This window comes from Miscanthus floridulus, chromosome 10 (assembly GCF_019320115.1).
Source record: "Miscanthus floridulus cultivar M001 chromosome 10, ASM1932011v1, whole genome shotgun sequence".
Classification (NCBI taxonomy): domain Eukaryota; kingdom Viridiplantae; phylum Streptophyta; class Magnoliopsida; order Poales; family Poaceae; genus Miscanthus; species Miscanthus floridulus.
This window is the reverse complement of record NC_089589.1, coordinates 73,482,844-73,501,827: the sequence shown is the minus strand read 5'-3', so window position 1 is coordinate 73,501,827 and position 18,984 is coordinate 73,482,844. Positions and strand designations below refer to the sequence as shown.

General features: G+C 41.0%; 1 protein-coding gene across 2 annotated transcripts; it reads right to left on the bottom strand.

Moving 5' to 3' along the window:
* Positions 1 to 1,635: 1,635 nt before the first annotated feature.
* LOC136484886 (disease resistance protein RGA5-like) lies at positions 1,636 to 17,637 on the bottom strand. Of its 2 annotated transcripts, none has more exons than XM_066481857.1 (6): positions 17,601 to 17,637; positions 16,447 to 17,464; positions 13,973 to 15,931; positions 4,520 to 4,563; positions 3,245 to 3,330; positions 1,636 to 3,048 (listed from the first exon to the last, which is right to left on the bottom strand). In XM_066481857.1, exons 2-6 carry the CDS (start codon positions 17,451 to 17,453, stop codon positions 1,834 to 1,836), a joined length of 4,311 nt encoding a protein of 1,436 aa, XP_066337954.1. In that variant the 5' UTR covers positions 17,454 to 17,464; positions 17,601 to 17,637; the 3' UTR covers positions 1,636 to 1,833. The 2 variants fall into 2 exon arrangements, with proteins under 2 accessions (XP_066337954.1, XP_066337955.1); XM_066481858.1 differs by lacking the exon at positions 17,601 to 17,637 and adding an exon at positions 17,557 to 17,591.
* Positions 17,638 to 18,984: the final 1,347 nt, after the last annotated feature.

Sequence of the window (18,984 nt, the reverse complement as noted above, 5' to 3'; positions counted from 1 at the left end):
GGGAGTTCTAGGGGTTGGGAGTTTTGACGCCTCACTTGCGCCACTAACTCAGTGATTGTTGGCACTGTGCAGGCAATACCGAACGTGTCCGATGTATTAATACCGGATGTGTCTTGTATTCCCAACGGTCACTATAATGGCTAGTTTTTCAAAGGGGCTATAAATACCCCTTAGCCTCCACCTTTGGAGGCTGCTGATTCTGCTGACATTCTCACACGTTTTTGAGCCTTGAGAACACTCTCCAACCCTCTCTTAGTGAGTGATTGATTCAAACTTGCAAAATCCATCTTGTGGGTTGAGTGAGATTCAAAATTGAGAGCAAGCCACCCTTGAGCACTTGTGCATATTAGTCGATCTCGTAATTTGCATTTGTTACTCTTGGACTCTTCGGGCCTAGACGGCTAGGCATTGCCGGAGAGCACCCAAGAGATCGTGGTATGCCTCGGGAAGTTTGTAACGGTTCGATTCCACCGCCGCAAGGGAAGGAATCAACTAGTGGAAGGAGGAAAATGAGTTGGAAAAGACTCTGGCTAGAGTGGCCTTCGTGGTCCTCTAGAGCTTACCTTCGCTGGGTCGCTCGCAGGCACCTCAATGGAGAGTAGGACTCAACGGAGTCCAAACTTCGGTAAAATAAATACCGTGTCTCGATCTCTCTCTATATTTGGTATTTGTGATCTTTGTGTGTTGTTTGAGCTTGTCTGCAGGTTACCAATAGTGGTCTGGACCTTGGTTTGAAAAGAGAAATCAATCGGAGCAAGTTGAGAGCTTGCCAGGCAAACCCGTGAATACCGGACGTGTCCAGTATTTGGTCCCTGCGCTGAATTTGTTTATTCGCTGCTCTAACTTTGTGTTGCAGGGTTGTAGCTTCTAGATATATTCTTTATACCTTGTATTATCTGTTGGCTAACTCGTGAGGGGTTTATTTCTCTGATTTGGAGTTTCCAAGTTTTGGAAACTCCAACACTAATCGTTTCCGCATTTTAAAGGGTTGAATTTTAGAAACGCCTATTCACCCTCCTCTAGGTGGAATCCTCGGTCCTTTCAGAAACATAATAATGTTATCACATCCTTTTCTAGGATACAAGAGATACATATCAAATAATTTCAAAGATGCAAGGAAAATGCACCAAGGAGTTGAGAGCAATGACTTAACTACGTCGACAATAGCCATTCACAGAGCAAAAGATTAGAAACCAACAAATGACAAGCCAAACATCAATGATATGGACTTTCAGGTTAACCTCAAAGATTTCATTAGACAAATTAAAGAAAGACTACAGTTGACGAAAACAATTTAAGGTACGAACCTAAATATCCAATACCCAATCATGGTATTCATTTTAAATTTGTAGGTGAACTAACATTTTAATATTGTTATCTACATAGTTCCATAACTAAAGAGGGACGTCCAACACGCCTATATACTGCACAAAGTCAACAATACTAGGACACAAAACAAACAAAGACAAACAACCAACCATAGAATCAAACTAATGTTACATCGTTAGTTGTGCCACGACGATCTCTTTTATTCATGCCAATGCAAATCTATACATGTGTGTAACTCTGGATTCAAATCAAAGTTAATTGTATGAAGTAATTTTTATTAGGTAATATATATTAAACACGGATTTTTATTGCTTAAGTATCTCAAAGATAGTCTTTGTGGGAGCACGGGTTGATGGACTAGTTACAACAAATGTGAATCCATATAAGTAAAAAATACTAATGTCCTTACTTTTTGCTCTTGCTGTCAGTAGCTTAAGCTCCCTGAAAAAGGATTCCTTCACCGCATTGACTGAGGCCGGTAAATTCTTGAAGATAAGATCATTTCTAGCTGTCTAAATTGCCCCACACATTATCAAAATCATGAAAAACTGACTGCTGACATGTGTCTTGATTTGAAGCAGAGCTTGTTTCGGGGTTCTGCTTGTGGCTGCTGCGATGCAGTAGGTTGTGGGCAATGGCATCACGGGCGCTGCTGGCTGCCATGGAGCGCACTGGGTTCTCGGCCACCATATCATCGTCGAAGATCTGGAATGCAAGCTCGGGATCGACAGCTTCGTTGGCACGCTCGCAAATGTTGTGGAGCACGCAGCAGGCGCCGATCACCATGGGAAAGTCCTGCAGCTTCACCTCGGTGCGCTTCTGAAGGCATCCCCAGCGTGTCTTGAGCCGCTGGAAGGCGTCCCGCGCCACTGCGCATAGGCCATCCAATCTCTCATTGAACACGTGCTGCGCCCATATCATGTTACGTTTTGTGTAGGGCACGAGCAGCCAGTCCATGAGGGGGTAGCCGGCACCGCCAACAACCCACTGGCCTTGGAGCAGGCCCGCCGCGCCACGCTGCTCACACAGAGCAGATCTCTCGAGCACATCGGCATCGGACATGGAACCAGGCCAACCGATACAGACGTCGGTGAAGGCACCGGCTGCGTCCACCACGCCCTGCACGGTGATGGAGTAGCACGTCTTCTGGTTGCGCTCTGTGCGACGGCGGTTGTAGTAGGCAGCGACATTGGCCTTGGGCGCTATGATGGGGATGTGGGTGGTGTACATGACACCAACCACGTTGGGGATCCCTGAAACGGCTTCGAACTTGGCGGACCCGTCCCCAGAAGCCTCTGGTGCCTCAGGCCATTGCAGGACCTTGGGCAATAGCACACTCTTGATGCTGTTGCAGACCTCGAGCACAAGCTTGTGGCAAGTGCTGATCTCGACACCGAAGCGCTTCGACACAACCCGGAGTGGCTCCCCTGTGGCGAGGCGCCAGACGCAGATAGCGACGCGCTGGCGCATGGGCATGGCCCCGCTCGGCAGGTTAGAGACAGCATCGAGCTCCTTGCAGATCGCGTCGAACGTGGCCCGCGACATGCGGAACGCGCGCCGAAACACTTCCTCCGGGCAGTCCGGGCTGTTCATTTTGTCCCACCAAGCGTGGTCCCGCTCCTTCACCCACAGCCTTCTGGACCCTGATGGCCCAGACGCCGCCACCCAATCTGCCCCTCTCTTCCTCCCAACTGATTCTTGTGAGGAAGTACTGTTGCACTGCATGATAGATCGAGTTGAAATGAATCAACATTGAAACGACTGAATTTTTTTTATAAATACAAAAGGTAACTCAACTGGATTAAAGTTTGTTCGCACAGCGGTCACATCATGTATATGACAGGGGTTGTATACAAAACTTAAGAGTTAACAATGATTCATATATGTGTAGTGACTTATAGTCAAAGGAACTTACATTGTCTAATGGCGACACTTCTGGAACACAAGCGACATCAGTTAGCGCACTTATGCCATCAGCCATCGAATGACGATTGAACTTGTCTGATAAAAACAAAAATAATCAGTTATTTATTTAATTTTCCGATTTGAGCACGATTAGTTTCTCCTTACTTAAAAATTAAAATTTTCTTACAATGCCTAATTACATAGCAAAATTTATGTATGTATCTATAATAGCCGAAATGTCTTATAACCTTATAATTTGCGAAATAATCATGGTTTTATAGTGTGGAATGCAGAGTGCATAGATAATACGTGTAACATTTGTGGAAGCAAAAGTAATATTTGGATATTGTTATTTTACCTTCTCAAATAATTTTCCTAAAATATTTGAAAATCATACAATATATCTAGGATGCACATGTTTCTAGAGTAGCTTTCGTTAATTTTACCCAATTCATTCTTTTTTAGTGGATGAAGCCTGGAAGGGAAATTTTTATCATGTACTCAGTATCTCATGTAGCAGAAATTGGGCCATGCTGTTTAAGCCCAAAACAAGTATGGACTGATCAAGGTAAATGGGCTACCTAGGAATCTTAAGCTACATGCTATCCATGAACATTTGATTGGACCTATACGGCTGATCAATAAGGATAATGAGAAATGCTGTGGTATAAGGTTGACAATCATTAATGAATTTTCATGGGAGTCGTTTTATGAGTTATATAGATTTCGACATATGTCGAATAGGAAAACAAATTAGCAACAAAAATCTCTAGTAATACTCAACAAACAACACCTTCGGCTGTTTAGTAAATATCACATATGAGGAATGTCTAAAGGAGAGATTAGAAACCCCTATGCCATTTTAAGGGAAATTGTAAAAAAGTATGACGGATACGAATAGACAGTGAAAAACTGTTTGGAATTAATGACATTTTAAAAATGATGTATAAAATAAAACAACAGAAATTCACTCATTAACCAGAAGAAAAAGGAGGAAGATATATACAACACATACTTTGCTGGGGTAACAATATTAGACAATGGGCATTGTAGTTGTGTAGAAAGTAAAGTTTAATTTAAAACCATAGGCAGGAGAACCAGGTGAGTAAAACTAGTTTTTTCAAATATCGCTGCGAAGGTGTAGGTCTTATTTAACATTTTAAATATATATATGTATATATATTTTTTTAAATGTTTGCACATCATCATTTGTCTGGTACATCAAATGTATTTTGCCAATGAAAAAATGATAAGGAAGCTTGCAAGTCAAATGAAATTGAGTTACCTGCGCCAAAACAGCTTGCTGTAGCATCAGCAAATGGGGAAATCCTAATAACAATAATAGCAGCAGCAACAACAACAACAACGTCAATGGGAAGATATAACAAATTAAGAAACAATTAAATATACAAACAGTAGCTTCAATGTTCATTTTTTGAGAGGTACATGAATGGTAATATTAAATATATACTCATCCAAACCAAAAGAACAATTCTTATAGATGCAGAATCATATGCACCAACAGGCTAAGCAAATAAATCGAGAGAAATATAGCTATAGATTAGGGGAATCATTTATTTCATTTACAACATATAAATCAGTAAATTATGGTATGGAAACAAATCTCCTACTTTTGTTTAAATATGTTCCCAAATGTTGATGCATGCTCTGTCATATCATATTCTTCAATGTTTTAATTAACGGGCACCAAGGTATGACCCATGTTTATGTAACACCCTAAAATTCGCTCCTTTCGAAATAGATGTAAATTGAGTTAATTTTGATTTTTTGTGCTCATAAAAACATAGGAAATAAAAATTTTCATTAAATTAAAATTTATTATAAGGTTTAGAAACATGGTTGTGCATACATGGTGGTGCATATGATTTGTTGGAATGTGTGACTTTGTGTAAAATTCAAAATAATTTAAATTGTTTTTAAAAAAAGGGTTTTCAAATAGCATTGAAAAAAACAATCTCTCCTCACTTCTCTCTATCTGGCCTAGCGGCCCAACTGCTCTTCCCTCTCCCCGCCGAGGCCCGCGGCCCAACTTCTTCTCCCCGCTTGGCCCAGTCCAGCGCCGAAGCCCAGCTTTGCACCGGCCCAGCGCAGCATCGGCCGCGTCCGTCCATTCCCTTCCCCGCGCGGCCCACACCAGACCGGCCCAGCAGCGTCGCCCGCGCTGCTCCTCTCTCTTCCTTGCTCTGTCTCTCTATCGAGTCGGTCCTGCGCCTTGGGTCACTGACAGGTGGGTCCCGCTTGTCAGCGTCCTCGCAGTCTTCTTCCTCCCGTGGCCGAGCGGGACTCTGCCCGAGATGGAGTCCGCCGTCGCGCCGTGTTCCTCGCTCGTTTGGCGTGACCCGCACGCTTTCGCCCCCTTAAATACCGAAGCCCGAGCCCGCGCCGCCTCCTATCCCGAGCCTCGGAGCGCTGCCCTCACCTCCAGCCTCGCTGAGACACCACTTTACAGCAAGCCCTAGCAGCCGCTCCGCTTTAGCTGTCGCCGCCAAGCACCGAGCCGCACGCCGTCTTCACCTTATCTCCAATCACAAAAAGTGCCTAGGTAAGTTCGCAGTGATCTTCTCTACCTTCCGATGCCCTTGCTTCATGCTATCGTGGCCCGTAGGCTCTTCTTCAAAAACGCCAACGAGCTTCTCAACGTCGGCCATGGCGCCACCATCTCCTCTCCCTTTTCTGGCCGGCCACGCCTTCTCTCTCCCTCCCTTCGATTCCAGCCATCAGATCCGCAATCAACGGATCAGATTAGACCGTACCCCTTCGTCGCGACTTTTGCAAAAGAGTCCCTGCAGTTTCGTGTAATAGAACCCGCCGTCCCTGCACTTTTTCTAAAGAACCCCTGTACTTCTTCTTTATCATGCCCACCATCCCTGGCTTAGTTTAAAATCCGATTTTATTAATTTAAATTCTAAAAATCAAGTTCCAGCTATTTATAGAAGTAAGTGCCACTGATCTTGTTTTAGCCCTAAAATATCTGTTTTAACTCCAATTTAACCCGTTCAAGTTGCGTTAGATTTGTAATTGAGTAATCTACGTGTTCAAGCTACTGTTGAATATATTTTCAACTTTTGAAATTCAAGGTTAGATTTAATATATTATTTTATTAAAGGAAATCTTGTTTAATTCATAACTTCTTCGTTATAGCTCCGATTAGAGTGCTTTTTCGTCTGTGTTCGTAGCAACATATAGAACATCTTTAAAACCTTTTTACTTACTGTTTATGGTGTTTGGTATATTGTTCTAATTTAGTTCTATTATTTGCTTCGTGTATGATTGCATGGATGCTTGTGTGGTGCTTTATGATCTTGTCGAGTCGGTGAGCTTTACCTATTGATCAAGGGGTTCCTTTTAAGTTTTGGACTTGAAGAAGGATCAGAGTTTAAGGCAAGTATAGCATGGGATCTTCCTTGTTGTCCTATTCACCTTAATATCATTTTAATTATATGCATGTGTCTACCTTGACAACCGTAGTAATTTTCTAGCTATTTAATATCCTGGATTCCTTGTTACCTATGGGGTATTGCATTGGGTAGTATCATGCTAGTGCTCAAACTAAAGCCATGATCTTGTAAGTTGACTAATGGTATATGCAATAAATACTAAAAGATGCTTTTTAGCAACATGGAACAAGGGGCTAGAGCATTGGGCTATTTTATGGTGCTCTAGATTCCTCTCCCTAAGGACTTATCTGTAAGCGAACATCCGGGACTTACAGTACAGCTGTGAGGGCTATATGGCTCTGGCTTTAGCACATTATGAGGACCTTTTCTATCTTGTTAGAGGTTACCTTTATGGCATAAGAATGGCTTACCGAATCGGGTATAGGACAGCCTCTACTCTTATATGTATAGGTTGTGTGTCATTGTGCTATTCGATAGGGGGGTTTCTATATCTGTTTGCCGAGTGAATCTAATGGCCCTAACTTGTTAGACGAACCTTTGAAAGGCTTTATAGTGAACCCTGTCGACCTTCCTTGGTAGTGGGTCAAGAGGTTCGCCGCCTTGGACGAAAGGGTAAATCACGACTCACAGTGAAAGTGTACAACCTCTGTAGAGTGTAAAACTGGTATATCAGTCGTGCTCACGGTCATGAGCGGCCTTAGACCCTTACGGAATAGATGAAGAACACAGATGATACCGATGATGAAGATGCACACTAATGATTAGTGATTATGCTGTTCATTATTCATGTTTCCCTGATCATGTGTTTACATGGGCTGGTGATAAACTTGTTGCTACTCCTATGCTAAAATTGTGACAATTAAAAGCTAATCGCAGTTAAACTAGTGTCAACCTTTTAAGCCTCATGAACCCCATGTTATATTTGTTGAGTACGACATGTACTTATGCTTGCTTTACTTTTTAAATCTTTGGGAAATCCCAGATGGGTACCAGATTGCTAGAGTTTGAAGGAATTAGGATTGTGATCAACCAGTAAATTGTCCTTGTGAAATTGGAGTCTTCACCCGAAGATCGGAGTTGTCTTTCCGCTGTTTGCTATCTAAGGTTATGTCCTTTATACTAAGTATGTTATGTATTAAGTATTGTCTATTGATATTATCTTTATTTGTAGCTATATGTGAGATTTGACTTCCTTAGCTCACATGGTGTGTATCTGGTTTGTTCTTAAAACCGGGTGCTACAGTTTAGTAGAGACACAACGGAAAGAGTGTATAGTAACTTAGTATTTTGTCATATTAGTGTTCCCTCTTGATTGGATTAGATTAATCAAATAAAATAATATGAAGGTGATCCAATCCCAAATAATCCAACAACTGTATCATAATTATCCTATAATCTCTCTCCAACCTGTTCTTTAAGATATATGTCATTTTTAGACCAACTAACAATAATCCATCTCTATAATTTATGGATTCAAATAGTATAGATTATTATAATCCAAACTTTAGATTATTACAATCTCATCTATAATTTTGATTGAAGGGGAGGCATCAAAGGTCTTTTAAGGAAAAGGTCATTGAAGAGGGCCCTTGGAATGATGAAGGCGATGCAAACAACATGTGGGAGAAGATGGCAATATGCGTTCGGAAGGTTGCTTCAGAGGTGCTTGGAGTGACCAAAGGGAGTGGATGCGACTCGAAAGACACTTGGTGGTGGAATGAAGATGTGCAAAAGGCTATCAAGGAAAAGGAGTGCTATAAGCGCTTGTATCATGACAGGTGTGCAAACAACATAGAGAAGTACAAGGTGGTAAAGAAGACTGCAAAACGAGCGGTGAGTGAGGCAAAGGGGCGGGCCTATGAGGACTTTTACCGATGTTTGAGTACGAAGGAAGGAGAGGACATTTATAGGATGGCTAGGGCTCGCGATAGAAAGACAAGGGACTTGAACCAAGTCAAGTGCATAAAGGATGAGAGGGAGCAGCTCTTGGTGAAGGAGGATGAGATCAGACATAGATGGCAAGAGTATTTTGATAAATTGTTCAATGGTGAGAACGAGAACACCACCGTTCAGCTGGATGACTCGATTGATGACACTAACAGGCGCTTTGTGCGGAGGATTCAAGAATCGAAGGTCAGAGAAGCCTTAAAAAGGATGAAAGGGGGCAAAGCGATGGGCCCTGATGGTATCCCAATCAAGGTGTGGAGATGTCTCGGGGATATAGCTATAGTATGGCTAACCAAGATGTTCAATAATATCTTTCGATCGAACAAGATGTCTGAGGAGTGAAGAAAAAGCATATTGGTACCAATCTACAAGAACAAGAAAGATATCCAAAGTTGTACTAATTATCGAGGAATTAAGTTGATTAGCCACACTATGAAGTTATGGGAGAGAGTCATTGAGCAGCGCTTGCGAGAAACAACGCAGATATCAACAAACCAATTTGGTTTCATGCTCGGAAGGTCAACCACATAAGCAATCTTCTTAATAAGACAGGTTATGTAGCGGTTTAGAGAGCAAAAGAAGGACCTCCGCTTGGTTTTCATTGACTTGGAGAAGGCTTATGACAAGATACCAAGAAATGTTATGTGGTGATCTTTGGACAAACATAAAGTCCCATCAAAGTACGTAACCCTCATCAAGGACATGTACAACAATGTTGTGACTAGTGTTTGAACAAACGATGGCAACACAGATTACTTTTCGATTAAAATTGGACTTCATCAAGGGTCAGCCTTAAGCCCGTATCTCTTTGCCTTGGTAATGGATGAGGTTATCAGGAGCATATAAAGAGATATCCCTTGGTGTATGTTGTTCGCTGATGATGTAGTGCTAGTGGACGAAAGCCAAACGGGAGTAAATAGGAAACTAGAGTTATGGCGGCAGACCCTTAAGTCTAAAGGCTTTAGATTGAGCAGAACTAAAACCGAATACATTAGATGTGACTTTGGTGGAGTTGTATAGGAGGAGGGAGATGTGAGTTTGGAAGGTCAAGTAGTGCCTAAGAAGGATACCTTTCGGTATCTGGGATCAATGCTACATAAGGATGGAGATATTGATGCGGACGTTAGCCATAGAATCAAAGCAAGGTGGATCAAGTGGCGACAAGCTTCTGGCATTCTCTGTGACAAGAGGGTACCACAAAAGCTAAAAGGCAAATTCTATAGAACAGCGATTAGACCGGCTATGTTGTATGGAGCATAATATTGGCCTACAAAGATTCGACATGTTCAACAACTGAGTGTTGTAGAAATGCGTATGTTGTGATGGATTTGCGGTCATATAAGAATGGACCGAGTTCGGAACGATGATATACGTGATCGCCTAGAGGTAGCACCAATTGAAGAAAAGCTTATCCAACATCGGTTGAGGTGGTTTGGCCATGTCCAAAGGAGACCTCCAGAGGTACCAGTCCATTGTGGAGTCCTAAGCCAAGCTAATAATATAAAGAAAGGTAGAGGAAGACCGAAATTGACATGGGGAAGGCAATAAAAAGATATTTGAAAGCTTGGGATATACCTAGAGATCTATGTTTGAATAGGAGTACTTGGAAAGCAGCTATTGAAGTGCCTGAACCGTGACTTGGGGCTCTTGGTGGGTTTCAACTCTAGCCTACCTCAACTTGCTTGGGACTGAAAGGCTATATTGTTGTTGTAGTATAATTTTGATTATACTATAGCCCAATTAGGACCCAAACATGCCCTTATAATATAAGGATAGTACTCCAAGAAAATAAAACATTAGTGAACCTATTTTGGCCAATATGGCTAAAGTGTTTCAAAATTGTGGACTATTTCCACCTTGATAGTCTAGATAGATTCAGACTAGCTTAATTATCAACCCAAGTGATCTAAATAAAGGACTGGTTTAACAATTTTACACAAAGCTAGTATAAAATTTAGGATCGGTACTATGCCCAAAGTGTTACGAAACTTTAGTCTCAATGAACATTACCCATCTTTATACAACATTGAGTTGCATATCTTTAGTTCATTACCTCTTAATATAACTTTAAGAGCTTTAGTGGAGGAAATTTTGCATAGGTAGGATAGATTGGTTGAAAGAGTTGCATTTATACAACTAGATGAGCAACAAGACTTTATTCAATGGATCCCACTTAAACCAAAGAATATTTAGGGTGCAGCCAATGTATATCATTTAGTAATGTAATGCATCTAAATAAATCTTTATGGAAGATGAGTTACTCCTTAATATTGAGTTGCATGCACCGACCAGTTCAACCCAAAAGTTTAAACTGATGGAGAAAGGTGGGCAATTCACTTATACTCCAACACTCCCGCTCACATGAAGGCTCCCTCATGCCTCAGACGTGGAATAGGAGCGAGCAGCAATTATTTTTCAGGATTCGAACTCGAGACCTCTGGCATTAATACCATATTGAGTTGCATGCACCAACAAGTTTATCATAAAAGCTTAAGCTAATGGGGAAATGTGGGCAATTCACTTATACTCCAATACTTAAAACTAATATATTTGTTTGTTCTTGCTAAGGGGGTCAATTTAAAACAAAAGACAACCTACTAAAGCAAAATTGGAAAGAAAATAAAGTCGTCCAATGTTTGTCTTTTGATTATCATGTTGTAAGATTTGTTCAGAGAGTTGTTCAAGCTGCATTTGGTTTACAACTGCTTGAAATTATAGATGGTTTTTTGGGGGGTTTGCTCCAACAAGTAAACTAAAGAATATAATCTCAAATTTGTGTGAGGGCAAAAGCAATTCTTCTATTTGGCTGTGCAGATAATATAGTCTTCAACAAAAAGAGATTACATTCTTAATTTAGATTATTTTCATGCCACTTGTTTGACACGCTTATGGACCATTCGTGTAAAGAAGAGAGAAAAACTAAGTTTGAAACAGCCATGTTGTATTTTGGAGACTGCAGCAATGCTAAGCATGGGTGGTTGTCATCTAATAACAGGGTTAAAGTTTAGTTGGCCGCAACATTTTTCTGTCCTTTTGAGAGCATGCTTTAAATAGCCAAATACTTGAATCGTAATATGCCCTGTTCGCTTGGTCGTAAATGATCATAAATTTCCAGCCAAAACAGTATTTTTCTCTCACACCAAACCAGCCAGCAGTAATAATCCACAATCGTATACGATCATTTCAGCCCCAACCGAACAGGCTGATAATAGATGATTGTCTATATAACTTATGCAGAGACTGGAATAAAATTATTTTATTTTCTACAAATGCCCTAAGTGCTAGGATGTAAGCGTGCTATGGCCAAAGGATGTTTTTATTTTGCAAATCACAATACAAAAGTAGACACTAACATACATGCACACACACTAATCCCTACCCTAAACACGCACACACATGTACCCTACCACTATGAGCACCTCCCTCAATGGTTGCTAGAAAAAAAATAATAGAAATTCTAAACACAAAGATCATGTTCTTGATCTCTGATAAGATTAAATAACTTAATCTTGAGTCAAATTAAGTACATACATGCTTATCCTATTCTGATCCCCAACATTTATTTTAAGTAAGATCAGATGTATACATTCCTTTTAGAGGATGATGCATATATCTGAATATGTGTCGTCTACCCACAATCAACTCCAGTATGGGGACAAGAGATTAGTCAACCATAAAGACCATTTACCAAGGGCCAACTTCGGTAATAACCCAAATGTGATGTAGATAGCCCACAAAGGCCCATTTACTCGGCCAACTTTGATAAGTGCCCAAAAAATCATGTAAAATGAGATGAAGATGGTTTTTAGAGCTACGTGATTGTGGACAATAAGTTACCGACCATAACATGTTGCATGTGTAATTAAAGAACTAATAAAAAGTATAAAAATACATTTGTAATTAGAATTACTGAAAAACAAAGTTAGACAAGGTACGAAATTATATATGTAAGGTGTGAGCTAATGGCCGGAAAAAATTAAACATAAAATTTAAGATACCTAGACTTCATTAGTAAAGAAAAGAGTAGGAAAAGAAAACAAATAAATCATATTATTGTAAACTAACAAAAATATATAAAAACTCATGAAATTACATGACACTGAACTCCTACAGAAATTCATAAAATGAAAATTAGTAAGCTGAGGGACCTCCGTATTCTAAAGTAAAAGAGATGAAAGCAAAAGGAATAATATTTCTGCTAAAGAAAATTATCTATTCTTATATTAAGTAGTGCTATATCAGAAAAAATAATAACATTTCAACAAAATAAAGATGATCAATTCTTATATTTGGTAGTGCTATCTGGCCCATACGAGTGAGGATCCTGTTGGGAACCCCCTTTTTTGTCTCTCTATTACACTCTCATGTGTTTAAAAAAAAAACACAATGGGAGATTTGTGTTCTTGCTCATGCTGTGAAGGGCAGTTTTATTTTACCGCTGTTGTTTCTACTTTGTGATTTACCCTCATTTTCTTAATTTGAAGCTACCATTCGCCCCTATATAGCTGAAGGCCAAATAAATTTTAAAAAAAATAATTCAAAAAATAAAACACGATACTAACCCGTGACCATATCCTAATACTTCTAGCTTCCGCTGATGGTTGATTAAGCACGTGCAACTTATTAGACTTCGCTTAGTTTTGAAATATTTGCAATTTTTTCTGCAAAGATTCTTTCAGGATGATGTCAAAATAGAGGATAAAATCATAGAGTAATAAAAAACCTGGGGACACAAGAACCCCTAATATAATAGTGTATATTAACTAGATGTTTCACATTTGCATACGACTTCTATATTTAGTTATAGGCATTAAAATCGATAGTAACTTAGTTCATTTGATATTTCAGCCTAATGAACTAGAATTATATGACTGAACATTAATAAACTTAATAAGTTTGCTCCAGCGATTACTTGAGCTAATCGGCTACTTTGACAAAATATTATTATGACAATAATTGAAAACATATAATTCGATAACGAATGGTTTACTTTACCTACAACTAAAAGAATTCTTTCCTACAGAGATTTCTTTGCTATAAAAAAAATTGGGTGTCTGCCAGAAAACTTCCCAGCATGCACACATCAGCAAATAGGTGGGACGGGCACCATATGGTTAAATCCAGTGGATTAAACTTGAACAAGCAAAGTTTATATTGAATATCAATGCAAACCCTTTTGATTTTATGTACTCTCGGTCGAAATGTCTTGAATTTGAAAGCATAGCAACCGCAGTTAATGTTTTTTCCACTCGTTTGAAAACTCATTTAGGATGAGGGAAGTACAAGCACGCTACACAATCAGAAATAGCAGGCAACAACAGCATAATGTAATAATGCAGCAATGAAATTTCAAGGAGAAGAAAGGCCCATACTCTTCGTCAAATGGACGGACAATTCGTAGGTTGAAGTTCGTAAGTCTTGAATGCCTGCTAATGGCACCCTTGAACAAAAACTCTGCAGCCATTCTATCTGTTTCCTCTGCACCAGGTGCTGACCCAATTCGGCTAGTGATCTCTTGGAGGTTTAACAGGTGTTCAATGCCAGCAAGCATATTACCATTCTGCTCTCCACTGTGGGCATTGAATTCAAGCTTCAGCCTCCGAAGACTAGGCATTGCATCTGGCTGAAAAGCAATGTGCATAATGCCACATCTGAATTTGAAGCACTTTAGAACTGGAAATGCTGCACGATGGAAGACAATAAGTTCTGCGGTTGGTTGCCTGACGTACAGAGAGACAATGGTGAGTTCCTGTAATTTGGCGATGATGTCAACATCACCTGACGTCAATTCCCTAAGAACAATTTTTAAAATGAGTAGATTCCGAAGCTGTCCAATCCAAACAGGGAGTCTTGAAAAGATGCAAATGGGTGGCAACAACTCAAGTCTCTGAAGGAAGACGGACAGAGAAGATATACTCAAAGAGCAATCCAAGGAAATGCTTGTGCATGAAGGAACAGGCGCAAGAATTATAGATTTTAGATTGCTAAGTTTCTCAAGGGAAGAAACGAAAGCTATCAACTTCCTCTCTACAGGGTCGGACATTTCTGTAGTACTGGTGACATGAAGATCACGCAGGTCCGTCATCTCACCAAGTTCCCATATACTATCTTCAGAGTTACTGCTGAGGTCAAAAGACTGAAGTGTGCGTAGAGATCTCATGTGGCCAATACTATTGGACAGATTTATCTCACCATGTACACAGAGGTGCAACAATCTCGGAAGATGAACGATATCTGATGGAACAGAAGTTACTCTTGCAAAAATTTCCATTGTTTGCAAATATGGCAGTCCAATCATCCGGGATGGTAGTTTCACAATGATGTTAGATGTAATCCGCATGTACCTGAGCTGAAACAATCTGTCGATGCCACTGAGGTCTAACTCCTCTTGGTCACCCCAAACATCGAGAATAAGAACTCGAAGTACCTCAAACTCCATAATCGAAGGGAGGCACTCAACAAGTCCATAAAAGATAAGTGACCGCACAGGGGATAGTGTAATGCTTTCTGGTTTCGTAGCATATTTGGCACTACTGAATCTGAGAGAAAGTCGTCGAACCTTTACAGAAAGCTCTGAGATGGTATTGGAGTAGTCTATCACAGTGCAGAAATTCTCTCCATTGGACATGGTCCTAATAACTTCGAATACAGTGGAGTGCAGTGTATATAAAATCACCTCACCTGAGATATTGGTATGATTGGGCTGTATCAGTCCCCTGTAGATAAGCTCATCAAAATAGCAATCAGCAACTTCATCACAGTATTTCTCTTCTACTGCAATTATAAAACCTTCAGCACTCCATTGTTTCACCAAGTCAGCCTTCAAGAATGTATAACCCTCAGGATACATACTAAGATATAGTAGGCATGTCTTCAAATGGTGGGGAAGGCTATTGTAGCTCAGACCTACTATTTCTCTCAGCATGACTTCAAAACTAAGATTATATCTCAATCTGGAAAATAAAGCTTCTTTGACATGGCGCCACAGCTCTAAGTTATCTGGTTGGGTTGCGAAAATGCTAGCTATGCTAATGATCGCGAGTGGCAGACCACCGCATGTTCTTATAATTTCTTCACAGTTTTCCTTCAATTGTTTAGAGCACTCATGTTTAAATCCAAACACTCTATTGAAGAACAATTCTGTGGAGTAATTTCCACCAAGTGGCTCCATCTTAAAAATAGCATCAGATTCATAATCACAGCACTCCAAAGCTACATCTTCAATATCTGTAGTTATTAATATTCTGCTACAATGAGCGTCATCAGGAAATGCGCTACTGACAATATCCCATGATGTTGTTTCCCACAAACCATCAATTACAATGAGATACCTGCAAGGTTAAATACAACAATTACAAAAAACAGGACAATGGAAAATGTAAAGTTGAAAATATGGAACAGAAGGATTATATTTTGTATTAGCTTTTCTAGTTTCCCTGATAGTTCTAATTTTTTTCTTATTTGGCTTGACAAACTTGCATGCCTGCTTTGAGTTTGTAAGCTCGAAAATATTGGTACTTGCTTTTATCACGATTTCAAAGTTACAATTTCAAACTCCGCTGTATTAGAAGAAACAGAAATGATAAGGTTCTTGTCAGCAATCTAATTTTATTGTTTTCCCTTTTCCTTAAAATTTCTGATTTGTCAGATATTCTCATTGTTGCTACTCATAATAAACAGAAACCAGAATTCGAAACTTAACACATATGTAAATCGACTAGTATATCAAGATGTTCGTTTCAAGAATCTTCTGTAGATTTCAATGAGCCACTAGCATTTTCTCATACTACACATGCTTCTGAAAAAAAGAGGGAGCACTGTCTTAACATACAGGTACTTGTTATACCTCTTCTGTTGGAGATGTTTTCTTAGGCTGTCAATGAGCTCTTGCACTGGGAGACCATGAGGGGGCCGTTGATGGCGGTGCTGGATTTGGGAGATGATGCCACCGAGAAGCCTCCTTGTATCAGGCATCTTTGAGGCTCGAACAAAAGCTCCGCACTCAAACTGTCCTTCTATTTCACAGTACACTTCTTTGGCGAGCGTAGTCTTACCAACACCTGGGGATCCTTGTATGCATACTACTAGCCTCTGTTTGGCGCCATTGTTAAGCCGCTTGATAAGTTCAGCCTTGGAATCACTTATACCAACAAGGATGGTGGCCTCCCCGTTGAGCCTTGGAATTGGAACCCGGCCTTGTTCATCAATCATAAATCTAGGATTCGATGCCCAACGCCCAAGATTGTACCTGTTGTGCCGTTCTTGGGCGTCCTTGGCCTGCTTCACGAGAGTGCTTAATTCTTCCACCTCTGAATCAGAACGCGACTCTCCCCGAGAATTGGGGCCGGGGTGCATCGTCTTGTCAATGTAATCCTCAATGTCGTAGGACAGATCACGCGCCTCGTTCATCCAGTGCTTCACCATCATGTTTGGAGCTTCCACCCATGACAGATTCACGAGGGAGGTGTTTATTGCTTCGAGATCTTGTTTGAGGAGCTCGAGCTTGTCCTTTTGCAGCTTCGTCAGTGGCTCCGGCAGCTGATCCTCTGGAGACACCAGCAGTGAACGGAGCTTGGCAAGAAGGGAGACCATGGCGCCCAGAGAAGAACTGAAGATCTCAACCTCCAGGCCTATTTGCTTGGCTCTTGGGTTGAGCTGACTGACGAAGGAAGAAGGGCTCCCAGGCGTCTGGACGCCTGCGGCTGGCATCGCTTGTCCGCCGAGGACACCGCTGCTGCCGCTCAACATCTCTGATGGCATGAATCCAAAGCACCCAGAGGAGGCGTCCATGCCATGTAGTTCCCGATTGACACCGCAGTACGCAGACTCAAAAATGAGAGAGGAGACCTCCATACCATCTAGTCCTGCATGGTAGGACAGCACGATCAACTAGGCATAGATCTAACGGATACAATTTGACTAGAACATGACAAACAAACTCTAGAATATGAACTACCAGATATAGGTAAAGAAGAAGGATGAGGGGCAGTGGTCTCTGACCGTCAGAGGGCTTGGCGGAGGAGCTGCTGGAGCCGTCTATGGCAATGGCGGTGGTGCGGTCGAGTCGGTGAAGGCGGTGGAGATGTAGGAGTGAAGTCTGGTGACACAGTCCGGTTGCGACGAGGCAATGGAGCCGTCCATGGCAATGGCGGTGGATTGACACCGCAGTCCACAGACTCAAATCTGAGGGCCTGTTTGGAATGCGGGATTTTTTCCTCATTTCTGCGTTTTTTTCTGTGAAATTAAACTGATTTCTATAAAATTCCTATAGAATTCCTGTGAAATTCCTACGTTCCAAACAGACCCTGAGAGAGGAAAGGGGAACCAGGGAATATAGGAACAGGTAACTGTGGCTCGGCTAAAGGACTTCCACGGCGCTACTTTTTCCTATTCTATTCTATCACAAGAGTATCTTGCTCTATTCTATTCTATCTTTTTTTTACAACATTTTCTATTCTATCTTTAAAGACGGACCAACACTAGAGCGAGAAGAATCTATTCTATTTATCTATTATATCTTTAAACAGGGTCCAACACTTACAGGGAGAAGAATAAATAATGGGCCTGCCGCAGTGCACCACATCGAGCTTGGGGCAGCGCCAAAGTTGCAGCAGCAATGACTCACGCCGCACTGACAGTACCCGCAACAGTATCAACTAGTTATTTGCTCTAAACCAATTTCCTCGATAATAGATCGGTTTGGTTGGACTTCCCAGGACCAATAAGCTACTGACTGTAGCTGCAGCTTATTTCTCTCTCCCAATTTACCCCAATACCAATAAGCTGTTGTTACTGTAGCTGCAGCTTATTTCCGTCTCCCAATTTATCTTAGCGGCAGCACAAGTTGGCTGCAACAGCAGCTTATTGCTGCATGCAGCTGAACAGATCGAATGCTAGGCTATGATTGGCTGATAAACTGGCTGAAACTGTTTTGCTATAAGAGAAAAATACTGTAGATTCTAGCTGATAAATTCAAGTGAACAGAGCCCTAACTTTTAGCATATAGCTCATAACATAGATACCCACATGGTACTCTCACGTGATCCCTAGCTCTTGATCAAGAGCTAGTTTTTCTCTCTTTTTTATTAAAATATAAAAAATGCAAGAGTTAGCCATCAAACCACCGCTTCAGCTTCTCTATCAAAAAACAACTCCTACTCTTAAGATTGACATTGAAACCATACCAAACAAGACCCAACAATAGCTTTAAGAGTGTGCAGCCTTATGATGTGGTTGGTGTGGTGGTGGCAAAGGTACTAAATAGCGTTCGTAACAGCAGCAATAGTGGTAGCAATTCTTTTACCACTCCCGCTACGGCGTAGCAACTTGAATATAGCAGCTTGAAATTTAGTGCCCGCTATTTAACGTAGCAAGCCACTATAGC

What these genes read in the sequence shown, in the direction of transcription:
- LOC136484886 (XM_066481857.1), bottom strand. Translation starts at nt 17,453, where the DNA reads ATGGAGGTCTCCTCTCTCATTTTTGAGTCTGCGTACTGCGGTGTCAAT. An exon ending in AAACATCTCCAACAGAAGAG is followed by an intron (nt 15,932 to 16,446) that starts GTATAACAAGTA and finishes TTAACCTTGCAG; the next exon opens with GTATCTCATTGTAATTGATG. An exon ending in AGCAAGCTGTTTTGGCGCAG is followed by an intron (nt 3,331 to 4,519) that starts GTAACTCAATTT and finishes TGTTTTTATCAG; the next exon opens with ACAAGTTCAATCGTCATTCG.